At 40.9% G+C, this 25,044-nt stretch overlaps 2 protein-coding genes across 2 annotated transcripts in view; both read left to right on the top strand.

Annotated features, from left to right (window-relative positions):
• Window positions 1–7,145, top strand: part of ZC3HAV1L (ZC3HAV1 like) — a 67,428-nt gene extending 60,283 nt beyond the window's left edge. The window contains exon 4 of the mRNA XM_077144310.1: window positions 6,960–7,145. Within this exon, the coding sequence (XP_077000425.1) occupies window positions 6,960–6,976 (17 nt within the window). The 3' untranslated portion in view covers window positions 6,977–7,145. The remainder of the gene's footprint in view (window positions 1–6,959) is intronic.
• A 5,184-nt stretch (window positions 7,146–12,329) lies between these two features.
• The window catches only part of KIAA1549 (KIAA1549 ortholog), a 178,198-nt gene continuing 165,483 nt past the window's right edge, over window positions 12,330–25,044 (top strand). The window contains exons 1-3 of the mRNA XM_077159029.1: window positions 12,330–12,345; window positions 12,426–12,665; window positions 12,748–13,332. Of these exons, the coding sequence (XP_077015144.1) occupies window positions 12,330–12,345; window positions 12,426–12,665; window positions 12,748–13,332 (841 nt within the window). The remainder of the gene's footprint in view (window positions 12,346–12,425; window positions 12,666–12,747; window positions 13,333–25,044) is intronic.

Genomic DNA, 25,044 nt, shown 5'->3' with positions numbered 1-25,044 from the left:
CTCTCCAAAATCTTATTTCTTTTCCCCATGGTAATTATTTACACTTAGACTTTTTTTTAAAAAATGTATTTATAATTATTCCTTTTTTCACAAATAGGAGTATACTGTATACTATCTTACTTTTTCTTCTTCATGTAATACATGGAGTCTTTATGGAACAGAGTTGAAAGTACAGAAATAGCCCTACACATATATGGCCAATTGATTTTTGGAAAGTACCAAGTCAATCCAATGAAGAAAGAATAATCATTTCAAGGAGTAGTGCTAGAACATTGGACAGCAAATTGCAAAAAATATAAACTTCAGCCCTTACCTCATACATTATGCAAAAATTAACTCATTACCAGAGCTAAAACTATAAAATTCCTGGAGGAAAACATAGGAGAAAATAGTTCTGACCTTGGATTAGGCAAGGATTTCTTAGATAGGATACAAAAAGCATGAATCAAAAAAAAAATTAAAAATTAGACTTCATCAAAATTTAAAATTTGTACTCTTTGGGATGTGCTGCTAAATGAAAAAAAAAGTTAAGCTATGAACTAGGAGAAAACATTTGCAAGACACATCTGACAAAGTACTTGTATTTAAAATATATAAAGACCTCTCCAAACTCAACTATAAAAACACAAAGGTTGATAGGAAAATGGGCAAAGACATGAACAAAAATTTTTCCAAAAAGGATATTCAGGTGGCACATGAAAAGCTGTTTGACACCATTAACCATTAGGGAAATTAAAGACAATGCTATCTTTATACATCTATCAGAATGATCAAAATAAAATACAGTGATAACAGTAAATGCTGGTGAGGATGCGGAGAAATGGATCACTCTTATATTGCTGGTGGGAATGTAAAATGGTACAGCCACTCGTAAAGTTTCTCATAAAGTTAAACATACATTTAGGTATTTACCCAAGAGAAAGGTAGCATATGCCTATAAAAAGACCCATACACAAAGGTTTATAGCCATTATGGTCATAATAGCCCCAAACTGGAAACTACTCAAACGTCCAATAATTAGTGAATTGATTAACAAATTGTGGTACATCCGTACAAAGAAATACTATTCAGCAATAGAAAAGCATGGACCACTGATAAACACAATAATCTGGATGCATCTCAAAGGCATTATGTTAAATGAAGGAAACTTGACACAAAAGGCTACCTAGTGTATGATTTCATTTATATTAAATCTGGGAAAAGGCAAAACTATAGGAGCAGAAAGGGCAGTGGTTGCCAGGGACTGAGGATGGGGGCAGTGGATAGACTGTAAGTAGTACACAGGGAACTTTTCAGGGAAATAGACATGTTCTATATCTTGAATGCATTGGGGTTACAGACTTCGTACATTGTCAAAACTTATTGAACTATACAATTTTAAAAGGGTGAATTTTACCTAACTGAATTACTTGCACTAAGACCTCTGTCTAATTGGTCCTCCCCACTTTCAGTCTTTTCTCTCTCCAAGTCATCTTATATATTGTTAATAGAGTAATCCATCTTGTGCTCAGTTCTAATAATATCCCCCCAAATTTTTAATGATATCCCATTGCCTACAAACTTGAGTCCAGGCTTTATAGTTAGATATTTAAGCCCTTTATGTTCTGTCCCAGCCTCCCTTTTCTATCTTTGCTTACTATATCTTTCTAAGTATCTGTCTTATTTCCTTTATAGATGATTGACTCCTAAAGTTCTAACTCAATTATTCTTATTTTCAGCTGCACATCACAATTTGGGTAGTTTCTTTTTAAAAAACATGGTTGTCCAAGCCTCATCTGCAGAGAATTGGATTTAACTATTCTTTGATATAGCCTGGATATTTATGGAATTTGTTTGTTTGTTTTTTGCATCCATGCTATTCTCTTATCAGCCAGGGTTGAGAACCACTGCTCTCGCTGCTCTGCACACTAGCTAGATAAACCTCATGCTTTACTGCCTTGATATCTTGGTTCACACTGTTCCTTCACCTGGAACACCTGCCCTGTTCTCTTAGCTGTCCAAATCCTACTTGTCCTTGTCTTTAAAGACTCCCACAGCCCAGCTCACATGCTATCGCCACAAGAAGGCTTTCTTTAATCCCTCCTAGCAAATACAATTTCTTCCGTATTTGAACATTTGGTATCTTCTTTCTGATACAGAAATTCTATTGTAGTATAGTTATTGTTTTTTCCTATAAGACTGTTAAGATCTTTGAGAAAAGTATAGTAATCTTACTTAATATCACTTAGCACAATATTCTACACTGAATAGTATTCCAGTAAATATTTTTTTGAATGTTTACTGTATTCTAGCTTCTTCATTTTACACTCTTGCTCACTCTGCCTGGAACCCTCTTTCCCAAATATCCCATGTTCAATGTCACCTTATTACAGTGATCACTCCTGACCACTCAATTTAACATGGTACCACTGTACCTGCCCACATTCCTTTCTAATATTAGTATAGCTCCTTCTGCTTTCTTTTGGTTACAACTTGTGTGGAAAATCTTTTTCTATCCTTTCACTTTCAATCTATTTGTATCCTTGTGTCTAAGATGAGTCTCTTGTAATGTCTAAGCAGCATATAGCTGGATTATGTTTCTTAATCCATTCTGCCAATCTGTATCTTTTAATTGGTAAGTTTAGTCCATTTACATTCAGAGTTATTACTGAAAATGTGTTTCTTGATTTTGTCATGTTATCTTTTTCATTTTATTTGTCAGCTCTATCTATTCTTTTCCCTTTTTCTCTTTGTACTCTTTAAATTACCCTTAATGGTACTCTTCAATTCTGTGCTCTCCTCCAGACGTCCCTCTCCTGTCTTTTTTTTTTTTTTCAGTTGGCAGAACTCCTTTTAGTATTTCTTGTAGGACTGGTCTCTTGTTGACAGATTCTTTCAGGACTTCTTTGTCTGTGAAAACTTTAATCTCTCCCTCAGTTTTGAAGGACAATTTGTTTGGGTACAGAATTTTTGGCTGGAAGTCCTTCTCTTTTAGGATCTTGAATTTATCATACCACTGACTTCTTACCTCCAGGGTGCTAGTTGAGTAGTCAGAACTCAGTCTTATTTGGTTTCCCTTGTATGTAGTAGATTGTTTTTCTCTTGCTGCTTTCAGGATTTTCTGCTTCTCTTCGACGTTTGACAGACTGATTAGTATGTGTCTTGGGGAAGGCCTGTATTTGGATTTATTCTGTTTGGAGTTCTTTGGGCTTCTGTGACTTGTATATTTATGTCCTTTATGAGGGTTGGGAAGTTTTCCCCCATTATATCCTCAACTACTCTTCCTAGCCCTTTACTCCTCTCTTCTCCTTCTGGGACACCAATGAGTCTTATATCTATGGGCTTTGTTTTGTCTATCATTTCCCTGAGATCCAATTCAATTTTTTCCATTTATTTTTGCAATTTGCTGTTTTGAGTCTTTGAAGTCAATTATCTCATCCTCTATATCACTTATTCTTTCTTCTGCTCTTCAAATCTGGTGTTGTGTGCCTCTAGTGTGTTCTTTATTTGGTCAACAGAGTCTTTAATCTGCAATTTTTGCTATTTTTCTATTTATTCTTTCAAATTCCTCTTTATGCTCTTCTACTGTCTTCTTGATCTCCTATATATCTTTTGCTATCCCATTTATTTTATTAAGTAGAGTTGTATGAACATCTTTGATTTGTTGTTCCAACATCTGTGTCTCCTCTGGTGTTTTAGTTTTGTCATTAGGCAGGGCTATATCTGTCTGCATTGTGATATGCTTAGTGATCTTCTGCTGTCTTTGTTGCATGTAAATATCTTGATTGATTTACTTTGGGAGTTGATTTTCTTTCAGTAGTCTAAGGCCTTGTGTTTGTGGAAAGGTTGTACAGCAGGGAGCAGAGTACGGGGTGGGGCACTCAGCACGGTGATTTGTTTCAGGGCAGGTATAGGTGCAGGTTGGGGATGTTATGCTGATGCTTGTGAATGTGGGCACCCAGCAGCCAGCGAGGATGTAGCTGTCCGAGTGTACCGGTCTGGGGGGCATAACCCTGGTGTGCACTGGTCTAATGCATGGGCCCCTTTGTGCGCATGCGTAGAGCTGTGGCAGCAGGTCAGCATTATACCTTTGTGGACTGGGGACAGATGTGACCTGGCTGTGCAGGTCAGAACTTTCTCAGAGCTGGGAAGTGTGGATGAGGGCCATGTGCATGTGTGGTTCTAGAACTGTTGTAAAGTGCGGTTCCCAGAGTTGAATGACGTGATTGGGGGCCTGTGCACATGATTGGGTCTAGGAGTGCCGTAAACTGATGTTCAGAGCTCAGGGGGAGCAGGGTGAGGCTGTGTGACCCAATGGGCACAGGGTAGCCTGTGCATGGAGGTTAGTGCCTGCAGCCTTTATGCGCTGGCAACAGCCTGCAGGGAACAGGGAGGGGAAGGTAGTGCTTGGGATGGGTGCAGGAGAGGTGGGTTGGGCTGCACTTAGGGTGGGGGTGGGAGGTAGGTACCTACACTGGGGGCTGGTGGGAAGGGGCACCTGGAGCATGGGGAATGGGAGCGGGTGACCAAGTTTGGTTGTGTAGGGTGTGGGGTGAGTCGCCGGTCATGGGGCTGTGCTGGTGAGGGTAGTGTGCCCAAGGAATGAGGCCTGGCTTACTTCCTAGTCCCCGGCTCCCATCTGTGTACTCTTGCAGGCTTCACGCCTCTGTGCCAGGCTCCAACTTTCTGCCTCTCAGTTCCTCAGCCTCTGCAACCAGGGTGCCCTATGAGGTTCAGAAGGCTCTCATTCCCGAATTGCTGCCTCAGTTGCCCTCCTGTCCCTTCTCTAACTTTTCTGTGGAGCAGGGCTAAGCTTGAGCTACTCTATTCGGCCATCTTCCCAGAAGTCCCATTGATCTTTTAGATGCATATTACAATGGCCAAGGAATGTTCATCTGGCATTTCCAAGCCATGAGGTTTCACTTCTAGCCGTTTGAGGCGTATCTTGTCAGGTTGTTGCTACTAAGAATCAATTAAGAATGATTCCAGTCGCTTAAACCTGAACTGTTTTCCTTTTCTCTGCTTCTTTTCCAAACGTCGCTGCTTTGCCTGGGTGGCTTTGAGGGCCTGATAAGCCTTGCTCTTTTTCAGGAGATTTTCTGGAACCAAAGGGATCTTTTTTCTTGAGTCGTTCTCCACCATCTTTCTGATGCTGCAGTTACTCCTTTTGCAGGCTCCTTGATAATGTCTTGATTTGGACACTTTCCTGGATTCAAAACCTGAGCAAATAAATTCCCATTATTTAAGCCAACCCATTTCCTGATATTTGCAGGAGCAACATAGGAAACTAAAACAGATTCTGGTGCCAGGTAGAAGGAGTGTGCTGCTACTGCATATACCAAAAATGTGGAAATGGCTTTGAAATTGAATAATGGGTAGAGGCAGGAAGAATTGTGAGGTGCTTGATAGAAAAAGCCGAGACTGCCTTGAAAAGACTGTAGAAATATGGATGTTAAAGGTCCTTCTGATGGGGCCTTAGAGGAAAATGGAAAACATATTATTGGAGGCTAGAGGAAAGGAGGTCATTGTTTAAAAGGGGCAGAGAAGTTGGTGAAATTGAGTTCTTATGTCAGATGGAAAACAGAACTTAAAGGTGAGGAACTTGAATAGTTTGCTGAGGAGGTTTTCAAGCTAAATGTGGAAAGTGCAGCCTGTTTTCCATTTGAAGCTTATAGTAAAATGCAAGAGGAAAGGGTTAAGCTGAATACTGAACACCTGGGCATAAAGAAACCATAAACTGATGGTTTGGAAAATTCTGAGCTTCCAGAAAGGGAGTCCTTAGAGAATAGTGCTCCATGTGAGAATTTAATTGAACATGGAGCCAGTCAGCCATTTCAGTGAATGTCCGGATTAGAGGTGCAGTTATCCAGGAAGGATCTATGAAATGTCCTACTGTGGTTTGGAAAACTGTGTACTATATGGAAACCCAACAGTTTTTTGTGAGATCTGTATGAACCAAAACATTGTCAACCTGGACCAAAAGGGACAGAACAGGGACAGACCAAGGGAAAAATGCTCAACATCTTTAGCCATTAGGTAAATGCAAATCAAAACCACAATTAGATACCATTTCACAGTCATTAAAAGGCTACCGTCTAAAAAAATGGAAAATTAGAAGTGTTGGAGAGGATGTGGAGAAATAGGAATAGTTATTCACTGCTGTTGGGAATATAAAATGGTGCAAGTGCTATTGTAAGAAAGATTGGCAGCTCCTCAGAAAGTTAAGGATAGAATTACCACATGACCTGTCAATCTCACCTCTACATATAGACCTAAAAGATATGAAAGCAGGGACTAGAACAGCTATCTGAACACCGATGCTCATGGTGGCATTATTCACAATCACCAAAAGATGGGCACACCCTAATGATCCAGAAACCAATGAATGGATAAACAAACACGGTATGCACACATAATAGAATATCTGGAAACCATATATCTGATTAAGGGTTTAATATCCATATACATATGCAAACGCATGAACCTAATAACTGCACTTAGAGTAGTTACATAAGTGAGTATTCTTGTTATTAAAATAGACAGGGAAATATTAAATGTTTGGGGAGAATGATGTATAAAAACCTTCTCTGAATGTTGAGAGGTAGGTAGGTAGGTAGGTAGGTAGGTAGATAGATAGATAGATAGATAGAATGATGCAATAAATGTGGAAAATCTTAACAGTTGGTGGATCTGCTTATTTGGGTGGATACTAAGTTGTTGCATGTGTGGTTTGAATCTGTTATGCTCCCCAGAAAAGCCTATGTTCTTTTAATGCAATCTTGTTGGGGTAGACCTGTTGTTGAGTGGGACCTTTTGATTAAGTTGTTTCCATGGAGTTGTAACCCCGCTCATTCAAGGTGAGTCTTAATCAGCTTGCTGAAGTCCTTTAAGAGAACTGAGAGAAGCTAAGAAAGAAAATGCCTCAGGAGAAACCAGAAGGACCCATAGGAGCTGAGAGAGCTCTTTTCAAACCAACCCAGGAGAGAAGAACCAGTAGCCATCGCCATGTGCCTTCCCACGACAGAGGAACCCTGGATACCAGCTGTCATCCTCCAAGAAGGTATCTTGTTGGTGCCTTAATTTAGACATTTTCATGGCCTTAGAATTCTAACTTGTAACTTAATAAATCTTCTTAGTAAGATCATATATATCCCCCTTCCTTGATAAATATACCTTCATAATCACCTGACAGACCAGGTTCCAGGGCAGAATTCCCAGAGTCCTTCATGCTCTGAGCAAAGCATTGGAGCCAGGCCCAGGCTCTGTCCTGCAGCTTGTGTTTCCTTCCCTTGTCCACCCTTCTCTTCCCACATCTGGTTCTGGGCTTCACTTCTATAGGTTTCAAGGGCATATCTGTAGACACCCACCTGCATATCCAAGTTCCATGACCCCTCTGCATACAACTACCCTTTGGCCAGCCCTTGGAACTAGGGTTGTACATACCAGCTGTGCATCCCCCGTGGGAGGACAAATTTTGGGAAAAGGCAACAAAAGCCCCTAGAAGTGAGCCTGGGGCTGACCAGCCAAGGTATTCTGTGGTCCTGGGTATCTGAGGGTACCAGTTTGAAAGGATTATGTGCCCTAGAAAAGCCATGTTTTAATCTTGATCCATCTTGTGGAGGCAACCATTTCTTTTAATCCCTATCCAGCACTATAGGCTGGAAACTTGATTAGATTATCTCCATGGACCTGTGACTCACCCAATTGTGGGGATTAACTATTTTTTCTTTTTTTCATGCATGGTCTGGGAATCTAGGTCTCCTGCATGGAAGGTGGGCATTCTACCACTGAGGTGTTAACTTTTGATTAGAGGGAGATGTGACTCCACCCATTACAGGTGGGTCTTGAAAAGTTTACTGGGATCCTTTATAAGAGGAAGCATTTTAGCAGAGCCATAGAGCCTCAGAGCCATGAGTACTACAGAGCCCACACAGCCAGAGTCCTTTGGAGATGAAGAAGGAAAATGCCCCTAGGGTAGCTTCATGAAACAAGAAGCCTGGAGAGAAAGCTAGCAGATGTTGCCATGTTCACCATTTACCTTTCCAGTTGAAAGAGAAACCCTGAACTTCATCAGCCTTTCTTGAGTGAACAAAACCTCCTGTTGGTGCCTTAATTTGGACATTTTCACTATTTTAGAACTGTAAACTTGCAACTTAATAAATTCTCCTTTTTAAAAGCTGTTCGATTTCTGGTATATCTCATTTCAGTAGCTTGCAAACTAGAACACTGAGCATGGGGGATGTGCTGGTTTGAAAGGAAGTGCTGGTTTGAAAGGAAGTATGCCCCCTAGAAAATCCATGTTTTAAACAAAATCCCATTTCATAAAGATAGAATAATCCCTATTCAATACTGTATGTTTGAAACTGTAATCAGATCATCTCCCTGGATGATTTGATTTAGTCAAGAGTGGTTGTTAAATTGGATTAGGTGACAACATATCTCCACCCATTTGGGTGGGTCTTGATTGGTTTATTGGAATTCCTTAAAAGAGGAATCATTTTGGAGAACGGGTGATTCAGAGAGAGCAGAGCAGAACGACATAGCCACAAGAACCGGAGTCTACCAGCCAGTGACCTTTGAGATGAAGAAGGAAAATGCCTCCCGGGGAGCTTCATGAAACAGGAAGCCAGGAGAAGAAGAGAGCAGATGATGCTGTGTTCCCCATATGCCTTTCCAGATGAGAGAGAAACTCTGACTGTGTTTACCATGTGCCCTTCCACCTGAGAGAGAAACCGTGAACTTCATCAGCCTTCTTGAACCCAGCTAGGAAACTAGAACAGGGGAAGTAGGTCACTTCCTCGCTGGTTATTCCCCATGGCCTCACAAACTCTTCCCTGTGGGAGGAGGTGAGGTTAGAGGTGACCCAGATTGGGGCCCTCTAAAGCTGGGACCCATTTTCCTGGGTCTACAGAGGAGTGATTCCACCCGTCCACCATAAGCCTTTTAAGGACTCAGACTAATGGCCACCTATCCCACTAGAGGTTGTGTGGATTTGAATGGAAAACAGGAGATGAGTATTCCAGATGGTGCTGAGCCCTAGGGAAATGAACTAACCTCTCTGGCTTGTTTCTTTATCTATAAAATGATTCTTTTATATCCTCCTACAGCATTAACAGGTCTGTAGTAGGCACTCTGTAGTAGAAATGTCTGCTAGATTTATTTGTTGCATAATTTGGTAGGAATGCCCTAAGGCCTTTTTTTTTTTCAAAGCATTTTTTTAAAAAACTGTGAAATGTAACATATATACAGAAAAGTGACAAATTCCAAAGTTCAGTTTAACAAGTAGTTATAGAACAAATTACAAAGTATATTGTGGGTTACATTTTCACATTTTCAGGAATTTCCTGGCTGTTCTAATGCACTAGAAACTAAAAATAAATATCTATATAATGTTTCAGTGGTGATGATCATTTGTTAAATCCTATCTTCTCTGTTACCACTCCTCCCACTCATTTGATTATTCTTTCAATCTTCAGGGATATCTGGGCAATGACCATTTTAACTTCTTCATGTTGAAAAGATAGGGGAATGGAGCTTGGCATACCTTGTGGCTCTGCTAAAATGCTTCTTCTTTTAAAAAATCCCAGTAAACTTTTCAAGACCCACCTGGAATGGGTGGAGTCACATCTCCCTCTAATCAAAAGTTAACACCTCAGTGGTAGAATGCTTCCCTACCATGTGGGAGACCCCGGTTTGATTCCCCAACTACATACAAAAAAAAGTTAATCTCCACAATTGGGTGAGTCACATGTCTGTGGAGATCATGTAATCAAGTTTCCAACCTACAATACTGAATAGGGATTAAAAGAAATGGCTGTCTCCACTAGATGCATCAAGATTAAAACATGGCTTTTCTAGGGCATATTACCTTGGCAATTTGTGCAATCTGGCCGAAGCCTCATAAGAATAACCTCCAAAATCTACTCTTTTTAAAATCTCTCAGCCATTGAAACCTTATTTTGTTACATTTTCCCCCTTTTGGCCAAGAAGGCATTAAGATCTTGTTTTAATCCCTTAAAGTGTGTATGTTTATCCATGTGAAGGCATGTATACACAGATGTACACACATACACATACCTACCTCAAATTGCTTTGGACTTCAGAATCCTTCCGGACTTTTAGAGTCATACAACCTACCTGGGAGATATGTTCCTAGACACTGAGGCAGAATGCTTTAAATATAAGAGTAATGTTTAGTTTTAAGCCTTTAGAGCTCAGAGACCATGGACCCTAGGGATCATACTTTTCTTAGAAAGTTGGTGGCATGAGTCATTTCTATGTCTCAAAGGTATGATTTTTATTTCCAACTGCTGTCAAACCCTTCTTTTTTTTATTAATTAATGGAAAAAAAGAAATTAACCCAACATTTAGAAATCATACCATTCTATATATGCAATCAGTAATTCTTAACATCATCACATAGATGCATGATCATCGTTTCTTAGTACATTTGCATCGGTTTAGAAGAACTAGCAACACAACAGAAAAAGATATAGAATGTTAATATAGAGAAAAAAATAAAAGTAATAATAATAGTAAAAAAAAAAGACAAACAACCAACCAGACAGACAAAAACAAAACAAACAAACAAAAACCAAAAACCAAAAAACAAAAACCTATAGCTCAGATGCAGCTTCGTTCAGTGTTTTAACATGATTACTTTACAATTAGGTATTATTGTGCTGTCCATTTCTGAGTTTTTGTATCTAGTCCTGTTGCACAGTCTGTATCCCTTCAGCTCCAATTACCCATTGTCTTACCCTGTTTCTAACTCCTGCTGGTCTCTGTTACCAATGACATATTCCAAGTTTATTCTCAAATGTCGGTTCACATCAGTGGGATCATACAGTATTTGTCCTTTAGTTTTTGGCTAGACTCACTCAGCATAACGTTCTCTAGGTCCATCCATGTTATTACATGCTTCATAAGTTTATTCTGTCTTAAAGCTGCATAATATTCCATCGTATGTATATACCACAGTTTGTTTAGCCACTCGTCTGTTGATGGATGTCAAACCCTTCTTACTGTCTGGCAAACATTCCATTTTCCCTGAGGTTGCTGAGAATGGAATGGAAGCCCTGTTTGATTGACATTCTGTGTTCTAGAATAAGTGGGAGCTCACTGGAGGCTGGAGCTAAATCTGAAAGGTTAAATCTGTTCACTTTAGGGAGTGGATGCTCTTTTTCAAATCAACAAATGTATAATGAGGGCTTACTGGTGCTATGGGAAATACTAAGCAGAAGGATACCATTTTTGAACTTCATGATAATTTGTTTGGGGAGGCAAAGTATACATTCTTAAAAGATAAAATAACAACAGGACAATTAAAGAATCACCCAAGGCAGCAGTGTATGTTGAAATGAGTTGTTTACACAACGAGTTCAAAAGGAATAAGAGGCCCCAGATACAAGGCCATGACATTTAGGGACCAGAAATGCCCTGGCAGGAGGTGTCTCCACTTAGGGACTCACCAGGAGTCTAAGAGGTGGAGGCAAGGTATGCAAAACCCTCTGTTTATCCAAAAGAAATCAATTACAGGGACTGTTTATGATGCAGGTAGGGGTGGGCTGGGATAATAAAATACAAAACAAATGAAGACACAAAAACTAGAACTATCAATAAAGTTCAAATGTTATTCTCAATTATTTTTCCTTGAAACAAAGAGGTACTTACAGGAGGGGTGCCCAGCCTTAATTCTGAGGAAGAACTATTACTGATTCTCCAATAATCTTATCTTGGGCAGCGGCTTGTTTAGCTCGCCTAGCAGGAAAACAGGACTGATCAGCAACCAGTGTTAGTGCAAATGAATCATATTTTCCATTGTCAGCCACAGACTTCTGGACAAGAAGATAGTGACCGCCCCACCCCCCTCCCTGGCCACACACACACCGTTAGGGCCCTGCCTGGCGGTGCAAGCACGGCAACAAGATGCAGTGCTCCAAAATAGCTAATTCCACATCCCAAGACCTTTAAACCATGGCTTTCTTTAGAAAACTAAAAACACACAAAGCAACTAGTCAGATGACCGGCACGTAGCAGGTATGAACAAATGCTAACTCTCTTCTCCACTTTCCTAATTTCTACAGGGTTCTCTAACCCTGCCTCCCCACCCCACCCCAATCCCATCACAAATCACCCCAACCCCAACACAAATCATTTGGCATTTCTCTCCACCATCAAAGGTTCTTACTTTCTCTCAAAAGGGCCTGGACTGCGGGGTTCTCTTCGCCTGGCTTCAATTTGGTTCAGCCAACGCGTTCTCAAGCCTACTACGTGCCAGGTCTTGCCGACTTCCCAGGCCCAGAGCGCAGGACCTGGAAAGGAGAGAGAGCCTCCGGAAGGGAGAAAAGATGGATAGAATTGTGTGTGCGCTTTTTTCAACCCCTTCACTGGACTGAGGGTTCTTGGGAACCGAGCCCGACTTTTACTTTTTGTACCATCTGCAGCTCCGAAGCCTGTCTATAACCGTTGGGCACTCCACACACATCTGCTGCCCCGGACAGAACCGAACAGAGCAAAGCCAGGCGGGAGGCAAGGAGCGAGAGGCCCATTCCTCTCCCGACTTCCAGGTTTTCCGGCTCAGCCCCCTGCTCGCGGTCCTCCCTCCTACCTAGTCCGCCAGATTCCGGGCGCCCCCCGGGGGCGGAACGCTCGGGGACCACCAGCGCGGCGGAACCGGTTGGAAGGTGCGGGGTCTGGGCGGCGCTGGACCCCGCTCGGGCTAGCCCAGGCCTCCTGCATTCATTCACTCGCGCCCCCTCCCGGGAGGCGAGTCCTGGAGCGGCTGGGGAGAGGCCCGGAACCGGCACCGCCGCCGCCGCCGCCCGACGCGGGCTGAGCCAAACTCGCGCCCCGCAACCCCGGGGCGCGCCCAGCCAGGGTTGCCCCGGAGGCAGGCGCCCGGACGGCCGGGAGGTGGTGCTAGTCTCTCCGCCCCGGGGCCCGCGCGTTGCCCGGCAGCGACTCGGAGTCTCCGAAGGGGGCGGAGCGGAGAGGCCGGCGTGCGGCTGGCGGCCCCTGTCCGCGGTTCCGGCCCCCGACCCGCCCCCGCCTTGCCGGCCTCCCTCCGCGCTGGTGCTCGGTGTCCCATCCCAGCTCCGGCTGCAGAAGCCGCCCCTCCCCAGACTGAGAGCGCGGAGCCGCGAGGCCGGGCAGGGGCGCCGGCCGCGAACGCCGGGGCGCGGCGCCGACGCCGAGGCGCGGCCATGGAGGGGAAGACCCGCGCCGGGGTCGCGCTGGTCCCGGGGCCGTGCGGCCGCGGGCCTTCCTCCCGCCTCGCCCGCCGCCGCCCGGGGCTGCTGCTTCCCGGCCTGTGGCTGCTGCTGCTGGCTCGGCTGGCCTCGTGCGCCCCAGGTAAGTCCCGAGGATACCCCCGGGATGCGGCCGCGACCCTGCCTTCCTTTATTGCTGTTATTTTCAAAATCTTGGGTTTCCCCGCCCATCCTCTTTTATTCTCCGCGGCTCCCTCGCCCTCCTTTCCTGAGATGCTTTTCCCTTTTTCTCGGGCCCAGCAAATAAAGGCACGGAGAAAATAAATAAATAAAATGAAAAAGAGAGCGGATTCTGGCCAATCTTGCCAAAGGTCTGCAAAGCCATCCTCCTGCTATCCGTGGAGCCGGAGGCAGGTCTGGTGGCTTCTCCTCATAATGTGCCTTATTTTACCTGCCAAATGTAGACACTAGAATTGTATTCGTGCATGACAATGTGAATGTGACATATCAAATGCGTTGGAATACTTTATTGTTCGAGGTGAAGGGGCGCGTTCAGTGTGTGCTTTAAAACAGAATGTCATTGCCCAGAGTAGCACTACGTCCCCTAGATTTAAGTAGACTGGCGGGTCCCCCAGTGTACCAGGACACAAAGAACATTCAAAGAAAATCTCTTGGAAAGCGCCCTGGCCATGGATCTGTCCAGGGAAATAGCTATTTGTATTATTTCTGCAAAGGCATTATTAGTACAATGGAGCTTGAAAATATTGTGATTCTTAAGTGTCAGGGCATGAAAGGAGTGAGAGTTGCTTTTATAATAGAGGCAATTTAGTGACTGTTCATCAGCATGGAATTAAGAGGCATGATTTATAAAGAAGCATGTGGGTGGGTTTTGTTGTTGGGGAAATGATTTACTTCATATCGGTCCTCTAAAATGCTCATTTGTCCACCCTGAGCATATAAACAGGTTGTCCATTGGTCTGGAAACCATTTCTGAGCTGACATACTGCAAACCAGTGATTGTCCCAGCACGTGCACTTGACCACTTAGGGGGCAGAAAAGGAAAAGTGGAATGGCCAGCTGTTGGGTGGAGAGCTGTTGCACACAGAACAAAAAACCGGAATGCAATGGCCATTTGAAAAATCTTCCCTTCTCAGGGAGCAGGGCCAAAGGACTGCCAAGTGGCCTTGGAAGGAAATGGTACACATTTGATGGTGTCCCTTGGGTCACGTTTTCAGAATTATAACCAATACCACATAGAGGATGGAACAATAGAATCATAAAAGAGACTGCAGAGATCATAGAATGCAAGTACTCCTTACGGAAGAGGAAACTGATGTAGAGATGTGACTTGCTCAAGGTCACAGGCTAGTTGATGCATAGTCATCACTTTACTGCTCCCCCATTGCTCTTGACTCATAGATATATGCACTTCTGAGACTTCCACAGTGATTTCCCATAGCTCAGTAGAATCCTGCCCCAGGGAGCTGGACCTGAGCTGCAGTTAACAAAAGGGGTCTCCTTTAGGCAGTATTCAGATAGTGGCAAACAACTTTGCCTAACCTAGCACCTTAGGTCTCAGTCCTGCTCTCTGTGTGTTCCGGCTCTGTGTATCCACATGAGATGAAATCCTGGGCTTTCTGTGAGACGAGATAATCATGAAGGGACCTCTTGGCTTTAGCCTACAAGGAAAGCCCATCAGGGCCTAATGAAGTCATCTGCTGTGAGACACCGCAAACCAGTATTTTCCATTTATTGAGTGCTTAATGTGTGCCAGGTGCTGCATTTTATATCCACGATCCGATTACTCTATGTATTAGTTGGTATTCCCATTTTGCAGATAGAGAAACTAAGGCTTTAGAAGTTTAATTTCTGCTAGGTTGAACTCTGTGCACTTAACTTTTATACTGCTTTCCCATAGGAATCTGGATATACTGCAGATATTGTAAAGAATATGAGTAATTATTTTGATAAATTTAGAATGAATAGTGGAGCTGTTTGTTCTATCCTTCCATAACTTTCTCTTCTTAGTAAGTCCTTTCTCTTTTCCCCTGTACTGCTCACTACAAATATTCAATCTGGAGACACAAAGTCAATTTATTTCTATTCTAGAGCTGCCATAATGGAAGCAGAGACTCCAAACTTTCACTAGTGTGTGTATTGTGCTTCTCTGGATTGCACAGCTGATTTCAGGCTGGGTAATAGAGCAGCAACTAATAAAGTAGAAGACATGGCCCCCTGTCGGCAAGGATCCAGCAGTGTAATTGGGAGACAGAGGAAATAGCCAGGTGGAAACACAAAGTATAAGCCAGGGCAGAACCTTGAAAGGCAGCTAGGCAGGGCTTCTCAGACAAAACCTCGTAAAGGCGCCTTCTGATCCACTTCTTGAAAGCTGTGAGGAACAGTAATGGTGGAAAACAGCTTCTTAACTGTAGCTAGACCGCTTATAGGATACCTGGGGAGGGTAAATGGGAAGAAGTTGAATTTCAATTCTTTGGCCCCAGTAGCTCCTATCCATGCCATTGGCCCCTCTTGCTCCCAGTCCTGAGTATTCTTTTTTCACCAATAGAGCTGGGGCCTTGGGTTTGGCAGATGCCCTTTGTTGAACCTTGCTAGGTGATTCTGTTTCTAAAGAGTAAGCAGTATTGGCCAGAAAATGGTACTTCTTAAATCTCTTTTGGATTTCCTATGTTAGGCAGCAGCTCCTTCTGTTACTGCCTGAAAACTGTCTTCTTCAGCAGGTTTCTCTTTTCTCTTTAATGTTTGTTAAAATGAAATCCACCTTCCAGTTTGCCTCCTTATTTTGGTCTTTAGGTAAATTTCTACGTTTCATTGATTTCTTGTCTATTTCTACTCCATTCAGCATTTTGAACATGCCCTCCCTCCTTTTTATATTTACAAGTTTGGTCTTGACTGTTCACTGCTGTGGAAACAACTTGTAATACTTTGGAGCTGCTTCTGAATGTGGTGCATTTAGGAGATCTGATATCCGCAGTAACAAAAGAAAGAATTGTGCCTCATCGCTTTACCTTATTCAGGGATAAGTCTCTGTTAAAATAATAGTTATTATAAAAGTGATAATTTGTAGAGAATAGGGTATTTGTATATTTACTGAAAGGTATATAAAAGAAAAAGTCACCCATAACCTCATAGTCCTGTAATCTATGAATAGTTTTGTGGTTTTTTGTTCTTAGCATTTAATAAAATTAAAATGAGGATCAAATTAGATGCTTTTTCACTTCATATTTAACGTAAGCATTTCCCTATTCATTAAATATTCTTTGAAAACTATTTCCATCCTAATTATTTATTCTATTATGATGTCCAGGTTTTTTTCTGTTATGTTTAATATTGTGATGTTTATCTATGTAGATAACATAAGACTTTGCCTGTATTTCTGTGTGTATGTGTGTCTATGCGTATGTGTTGGTTAATATTCTAGAAGGGAAATTAGAATGTAATAAAAACGTAAGGCACGCCAAACTGGTTCTTTGCCTGTTTTGTTCAGAGTGCTAGGCACCCTGTAGAAGCTGAGAAGGTGGTTGTTGAATGAATCAACTTTTTGAAAGCTGTAATGCAGAGAGATAAACCCTAACAGTTTATAAGATTGCCCATTTCACTGCACCTTCACTAGCATTAAATATTATTTAAAAAAATCCTTGTTAAACAAATTTATGGTATCTAGTTTTAATTTGTAATTTTGCTTACTTTTGAATTGAATTTGTCATCTTTATTTTCTATGAATTTTCTCTTTTTTTCCTCTTTTATCTGGTGACATTTATATTCTTAAATATAACTTTATATAGTAAGGATAGCAACCATTTTTTTATCTTCTATTTGTTGTGTTTTCCCCCTTCCATTATCGTGTTATTGTATATTCTTTTAAATTTTGTATACTTTAAAAATTTTTTTTTATTAATTAAAAAAAATTAACAGACAAAACATTAAGATATCATTCCATTCTACATATACAATCAGTAATTCTTAATATCATCACAGAGTTGCATATTCATCATTTCTAAACATTTGCATCGATTTAGAAAAAAATAAAAAAGACAACAGGAAAAAGAAATAAAACGATAACAGAAAAAAAAAGATTATACATGCCATACCCCTTACCCCTCACTTTCATTTACCACTAGCACTTTAAACTAAATTTATTTTTAACATTTGTTCCCCCTATTATTTATTTATTTATTTATTTATTTTTAATTAATTAAAAAAATTAACACAACATTTAGAAATCATTCCATTCTACATATGCAATCAGTAATTCTTAATATCATCACATAAATGTATGATCATCATTTCTTAGTACATTTGCATCGATTTAGGAAAAGAACTAGCAAAACAACAGAAAAAGATATAGAATAATAATATAGAGAAAAAAATAAAAATAGTAATAATAAAAATATATATATATAAAAAACACACAAACAAACAAACAAACACACAAAAAACCTATAGCTCAGATGCAGCTTCATTCAGTGTTTTAGCAAAATTACATTACAATTAGGTAGTATTGTGCTGTCCATTTTTGAGTTTTTGTATCTAGTCCTGTTGCCAGTCTGTATCCCTTCAGCTCCAATTACCCATTATCTTACCCTGTTTCTAACTCCTACTGGTCTCTGTTACCAATGATATATTCCAAGTTTATTCTCGAATGTCGGTTCACATCAGTGGGACCATACAGTATTTGTCCTTTAGTTTTTGGCTAGACTCACTCAGCATAATGTTCTCTAGGTCCATCCATGTTATTACATGCTTCATAAGTTTATTCTGCCTTAAAGCTGCATAATATTCCATCGTATGTATATACCACAGTTTGTTTAGCCACTCGTCTGTTGATGGACATTTTGGCTGTTTCCATCTCTTTGCAATTGTAAATAACGCTGCTATAAACATTGGTGTGCAAATGTCCGTTTGTGTCTTTGCCCTTAAGTCCTTTGAGTAGATACCTAGCAATGGTATTGCTGGGTCGTATGGCAATTCTATATTCAGTTTTTTGAGGAACCGCCAAACTGCCTTCAAGAGTGGTTGCACCATTTGACATTCCCACCAACAGTGAATAAGTGTGCCTCTTTCTCCGCATCCTCTCCAGCACTTGTCATTTTCTGTTTTGTTGATAATGGCCATTCTGGTGGGTGTGAGATGATATCTCATTGTGGTTTTGATTTGCATTTCTCTAATGGCCAGGGACATTGAGCATCTCTTCATGTGCCTTTTGACCATTTGTATTTCCTCTTCTGAGAGGTGTCTGTTCAAGTCTTTTTCCCATTTTGTAATTGGGTTGGCTGTCTTTTTGTTGTTGAGATGAACAATCTCTTTATAAATTCTGGATACTAGACCTTTATCTGATATGTCGTTTCCAAATATTGTCTCCCATTGTGTAGGCTGTCTTTCTACTTTTTTGATGAAATTCTTTGATGCACAAAAGTATTTAATTTTGAGGCGCTCCCATTTATTTATTTCTTTCTTCAGTGCTGTTGCTTTAGGTTTAAGGTCCATAAAACCGCCTCCAATTGTAAGTTTCATAGGATATCTCCCTACATTTTCCTCTAACTGTTTTATGGTCTTAGACCTAATGTTTAGATCTTTGATCCATTTTGAGTTAACTTTTGTATAGGGTGTGAGATACGGGTCCTCTTTCATTCTTTTGCATATGGATATCCAGTTCTCTAGGCACCATTTATTGAAGAGACTGTTCTGTCCCAGGTGAGTTGGCTTGACTGCCTTATCAAAGATCAAATGTCCATAGATGAGAGGGTCTATATCTGAGCACTCTATTCGATTCCATTGGTTGATATATCTATCTTTATGCCAATCCCGTGCTGTTTTGACCACTGTGGCTTCATAATATGCCTTAAAGTCAGGCAGCGCGAGACCTCCAGCTTTGTTTTTTTTCCTCAAGATACTTTTAGCAATTCGGGGCACCCTGCCCTTCCAGATAAATTTGCTTATTGGTTTTTCTATTTCTGAAAAATAAGTTGTTGGGATTTTGATTGGTATTGCATTGAATCTGTAAATCAATTTAGGTAGGATTGACATCTTAACTATATTTAGACTTCCAATCCATGAACACGGTATGCCCTTCCATCTATTTAGGTCTTCTGTGATTTCTTTTAACAGTTTTTTTGTAGTTTTCTTTGTATAGGTTTTTTGTCTCTTTAGTTAAATTTATTCCTAGGTATTTTATTCTTTTAGTTGCAATTGTAAATGGAATTCGTTTCTTGATTTCCCCCTCAGCTTGTTCATTACTAGTGTATAGAAATGCTACAGATTTTTGAATGTTGATCTTGTAACCTGCTACTTTGCTGTACTCATTTATTAGCTCTAGTAGTTTTGTTGTGGATTTTTCCGGGTTTTCGATGTATAGTATCATATCGTCTGCAAACAGTGATAGTTTTACTTCTTCCTTTCCAATTTTGATGCCTTGTATTTCTTTTTCTTGTCTAATTGCTCTGGCTAGAACCTCCAACACGATGTTGAATAATAGTGGTGATAGTGGGCATCCTTGTCTTGTTCCTGATCTTAGGGGGAAAGTTTTCAATTTTTCCCCATTGAGGATGATATTAGCTGTGGGTTTTTCATATATTCCCTCTATCATTTTAAGGAAGTTCCCTTGTATTCCTATCTTTTGAAGTGTTTTCAACAGGAAAGGATGTTGAATCTTGTCGAATGCCTTCTCTGCATCAATTGAGATGATCATGTGATTTTTCTGCTTTGATTTGTTGATATGGTGTATTACATTAATTGATTTTCTTATGTTGAACCATCCTTGCATACCTGGGATGAATCCTACTTGGTCATGATGTATAATTCTTTTAATGTGTTGTTGGATTCGATTTGCTAGAATTTTATTGAGGATTTTTGCATCTATATTCATTAGAGAGATTGGCCTGTAGTTTTCTTTTTTTGTAATATCTTTGCCTGGTTTTGGTATGAGGGTGATGTTGGCTTCATAGAATGAATTGGGTAGTTTTCCCTCCGCTTCGATTTTTTTGAAGAGTTTGAGGAGAGTTGGTACTAATTCTTTCTGGAATGTTTGGTAGAATTCACATGTGAAACCGTCTGGTCCTGGATTTTTCTTTTTAGGAAGCTTTTGAACGACTGATTCAATTTCTTTACTTGTGATTGGTTTGTTGAGGTCATCTATGTCTTCTTGAGTCAAAGTTGGTTGTTCATGCCTTTCCAGGAACCCGTCCATTTAATCTAAATTGTTGTATTTATTAGCGTAAAGTTGTTCATAGTATCCTGTTATTACCTCCTTTATTTCTGTGAGGTCAGTGGTTATGTCTCCTCTTCCATTTCTGATCTTATTTATTTGCGTCCTCTCTCTTCTTTTTGTCAATCTTGCTAAGGGCCCATCAATCTTATTGATTTTCTCATAGAACCACCTTCTGGTCTTATTGATTTTCTCTATTGTTTTCATGTTTTCAATTTCATTTATTTCTGCTCTAATCTTTGTTATTTCTTTCCTTTTGCTTGCTTTTGGGTTAGTTTACTGTTCTTTCTCCAATTCTTCCAAGTGGACAGTTAATTCCTGCATTTTTGCCTTTTCTTCTTTTCTGATATAGGCATTTAGGGCAATACATTTCCCTCTTAGCACTGCCTTTTCTGCGTCCCTTAGGTTTTGATATGTTGTGTTTTCGTTTTCATTCGCCTCGAGATATTTACTAATTTCTCTTGCACTTTCTTCCTTGACCCACTCGTTATTTAAGAGTGTGTTGTTGAGCCTCCACGTATTTGTGAATTTTCTGGCACTCTACCTATTATTGATTTCCAACTTCATTCCTTTATGATCCAAGAAAGTGTTGTGTATGATTTCAATCTTTTTAAATTTGTTAAGACTTGCTTTGTGACCCAGCATATGGTCTATCTTTGAGAATGATCCATGAGCACTTGAGAAAAAGGTGTATCCTGCTGTTGTGGGATGTAATGTCCTATAAATGTCTGTTAAGTCTAGCTCATTATTGTAATATTCAAATTCTCTATTTCTTTATTGATCCTCTGTCTAGATGTTCTGTCCATTGATGAGAGTGGTGAATTGAAGTCTCCAACTATTATGATATATATGTCTATTTCCCTTTTCAGTGTTTGCAGTGTATTCCTCACGTATTTTGGGGCATTCTGGTTTGGTGCATAAATATTTATGATTGTTATGTCTTCTTGTTTAATTGTTCCTTTTATTAGTAGATAGTGTCCTTCTTTGTCTCTTTTAACTGTTTTACATTTGAAGTCTAATTTGTTGAATATTAGTATAGCCACTCCTGCTCTTTTCTGGTTGTTATTTGCATGAAATATCTTTTCCCAACCTTTCACTTTCAACCTATGTGTATCTTTGAGTCTAAGATGTGTTTCCTGTAGACAGCATATAGAAGGATCCTGTTTTTTAATCCATTCTGCGAGTCTATGTCTTTTGATTGGGGAATTCAGTCCATTAACCTTTAGTGTTATTACTGTTGGGATAATATTTTCCTCTACCGTTTTGCCTTTTGTATTATGTATATCATATCTGATTTTCCTTCTTTCTACACTCTTCTCCATACCTCTCTCTTCTGTCTTTTCGTATCTGACTCTAGTGCTCCCTTTAGTATTTCTTGCAGAGCTGGTCTCTTGGTCACAAATTCTCTCAGTGACTTTTTGTCTGAAAATGTTTTAATTTCTCCCTCATTTTTGAAGGACAATTTTGCTGGATATAGAAGTCTTGGTTGGCAGTTTTTCTCTTTTAGTAATTTAAATATATCATCCCACTGTCTTCTAGCTTCCATGGTTTCTGCTGAGAAATCTACACATAGTCTTATTGGGTTTCCCTTGTATGTGATGGATTGTTTTTCTCTTGCTGCTTTCAAGATCCTCTCTTTCTCTTTGACCTCTGACATTCTAACTATTAAGTGTCTTGGAGAACACCTATTTGGGTCTATTCTCTTTGGGGTGCGCTGTGCTTCTTGGATCTGTAAATTTAGGTTTTTCATAAGAGTTGGGAAATTTTCAGTGATAATTTCTTCCATTAGTTTTTCTCCTCCTTTTCCCTTCTCTTCTTCTGGGACACCCACAACATGTATATTTGTGCGCTTCATATTATCATTCAGTTCCCTGATCCCCTGCTAAAATTTTTCCACTTTTTTCCCTATAGTTTCTGTTTCTTTTTGGAATTCAGATGTTCCATCCTCCAGTTCACTAATTCTATCTTCTGTCTCTTTAAATATACCATTGTAGGTATCCATTGTTTTTTCCATCTTTTCTACTTTGTCCTTCAATCCCATAAGTTCTGTGATTTGTTTTTTCAGACTTTCTATTTCTTCTTTTTGTTCAGCCCATGTCTTCTTCATGTCCTCCCTCAATTTATTGATTTGGTTTTTGAAGAGGTTTTCCATTTCTGTTCATATATATTCAGCATTAGTTGTCTCAGCTCCTGTATCTCATTTGAACTATTGTTTTGTTCCTTTGACTGGGCCACATCTTCAATTTTCTGAGCGTGATCCGTAATTTTCTGCTGGCGTCTGGGCATTTAATCAGATTTCCCTAGGTGTGGGACCCAGCAGGTTGAAAGATTTTCCTGTGAAATCTCTGGGCTCTGTTTTTCTTTTCCTGCCCAGTAGGTGGTGCTCGTGGCACTCGTCTGTCTGCGGGTCCCACCAGTAAAAGATGCTGTGGCTCCTTTAACTTTGGAAAACTCTCGCTGTGGGGGAGGGTCGCCAGCCGAAGCGGCTTGGGGGAGTGCCAGTCCAAATCTCCCAACCGGCCCGGGAGTCCGCGCATGATGGGGGGACACCGGCCTCCGCAGCTTGGGGGAGTGCCAGTCCAAATCTCCCAGCTGGCCCGGGAAGCCAAGCGTGGCGTGGGGCGCCGGCCGCCGCGGCTTGGGGTAGTGCCGATCCAACGTTCCCAGCCAGACCGGGAAGCCACCTGTGTGGAAGGGACCCTGGTCGCCGGCCTCCACAGCCGGGGGGACCTCCTATCCAATTCTCCCAGCCGGCCCAGGTGGCCGCGTGTGGGGGGGGTCGCCGGCCGCCCCGGCTTGAGGGGACTGCCTGTCCAATTCTCCCAGCCGGCCCGGGAAGGAGGGAGGGAGGGACTCCGGCTGCCAGCCGCCCTGGCCCGGGGAAGCGCGTGCCCCTCGGGTATCTCACCGCAGTGGATTCTCCCTGCCGGTTCAGCCTTTCCAGAATGGGGTACGCTGTCTTCTTGGTCTCTGTTGTGGCTCCGGGAGCTGTTCTGTACCGTTTCTATTTCTTTAGTAGCTGTTCTGGAGGAGGAACTAAGACCCGTGCATCTTACTAAGCCGCCATCTTCTCTGGAAGTCAATTTTGTATACTTTTGAGATTAAAGAGTTTTGTTTATTTTGATGAAATAAAATAATTAAAATATATAAATTTATGCATTTTTGTTTGTGGCATGTTCAGTTTTTATCTTAATGTGCCAGTTTGAGGTAATTGTTATACTTCGTGGGTGATTTAATATCCTATAAATAAAGACTTAGATATATATTTTGAAAGTGTGGACCTAAACCTCCTGCGTCAAAATCTAAAAATTTAGATTTGGGGGCTTATCCTTGACTTCCTAAATTACAGTCTTTGGTGGTAGGGCTTGGGAATCTTCATTTTTAAGTTCACAATGTTTTTTAGGCACTTTAAACTTTGGAACCACTGATCCAAATACTGTAAAAAATCGGGAGCTGATAATAATATTTTGGGGATATACCATTTACTATTCTTCAATGACCTTTTCACTGTTAAATTGTGGCATTGAAACAGTTTTCTTTGTAATATTTTGTTTGCTTCATTTTCTTTGGGTTGGGAGTAAAAAGAGCTAAAGGATTTTATTTTAAATTCTTCCTCCTGGCCTCTTGGGAGCAGCTGCTGCAGTCCGTGTCAGGAAATGTCTCACTTAATCCTGCAAACAAAACCCAACCAGGGAGTTGTTAAAAAGTCACCCGGGACTTCCGAAGCACAGGTTTTCTATCAGTGCCTTGGGTGATAGAGGCAACTAATTGCTGTAATAATAATTACACTAGGCTGATTGGCCCAGGTAGGAAGATGCTGTTCTAACTGATCTAATTTGTTTTCAAGTTGTGGCCACCCACCTTTCATCTGGAGCTCACAATGACATTATTTCTTTTTCATGTACTTAGGCAACATGATTGATTGGAAAGTACATGGAACCGTGAGTTAGAAAGCCTGGGTGTGTTCATTTCGGCTGATACTTTATTTGTTGATTGTGGACATACTACCTAGTCTTTGGTTTCCTCATCAGTTAAGAAGGGGATTAGATTAGATGATCCCTAAATTCCTTTTAGTGTTTATATTTCACATCCTCATCTTGGATACCTTGTAATATACTTCTTAGAGACAGCCTTTGGGACTGAGTTTATAGTATGCAAGAACCGTATTCCCTCTGGCTGGGCAATTTCAGAATCGTTCTCTAGATCTGTCCTAATATATAACACATTCATTATTACCGACTTTTTGGCTGGTTGTTGAAATTCTGAAATTTCTACCATACAAGTTGGTATATAGCTGCTGCACTAAGCAGCCCCCTCACCTGTCTGAATGCCTTGAGCTGCCCTGTCCTTCCTCACATCTCTTCCTTCAGGACCTTCTCCTCACCTCCTCAAGAACCAGCCACTGAAGGGTCAGTGCTTAGCATAGGAGCCTCAGGGGCCCTGTTTTAGGATGTATCCCTTCTGATTGGTCTGTGCATATGCCCTACCTGCTTTTAACTGTTTTGACCATCACTCATATTTTTATTCACTCATCAAGCCATCCTAGATTTAGTATATTAAAAAAAAAAACGCTTGTTAAATGGATGCATTTGATGGTAGTTAAAGTTATAGACCTGGAAGACACTGCTGAGG

The sequence above is a fragment of the Tamandua tetradactyla genome, chromosome 1 (genome assembly GCF_023851605.1).
Source record: "Tamandua tetradactyla isolate mTamTet1 chromosome 1, mTamTet1.pri, whole genome shotgun sequence".
Taxonomy (NCBI): domain Eukaryota; kingdom Metazoa; phylum Chordata; class Mammalia; order Pilosa; family Myrmecophagidae; genus Tamandua; species Tamandua tetradactyla.
This window is presented reverse-complemented; position numbering and strand designations above follow the sequence as displayed.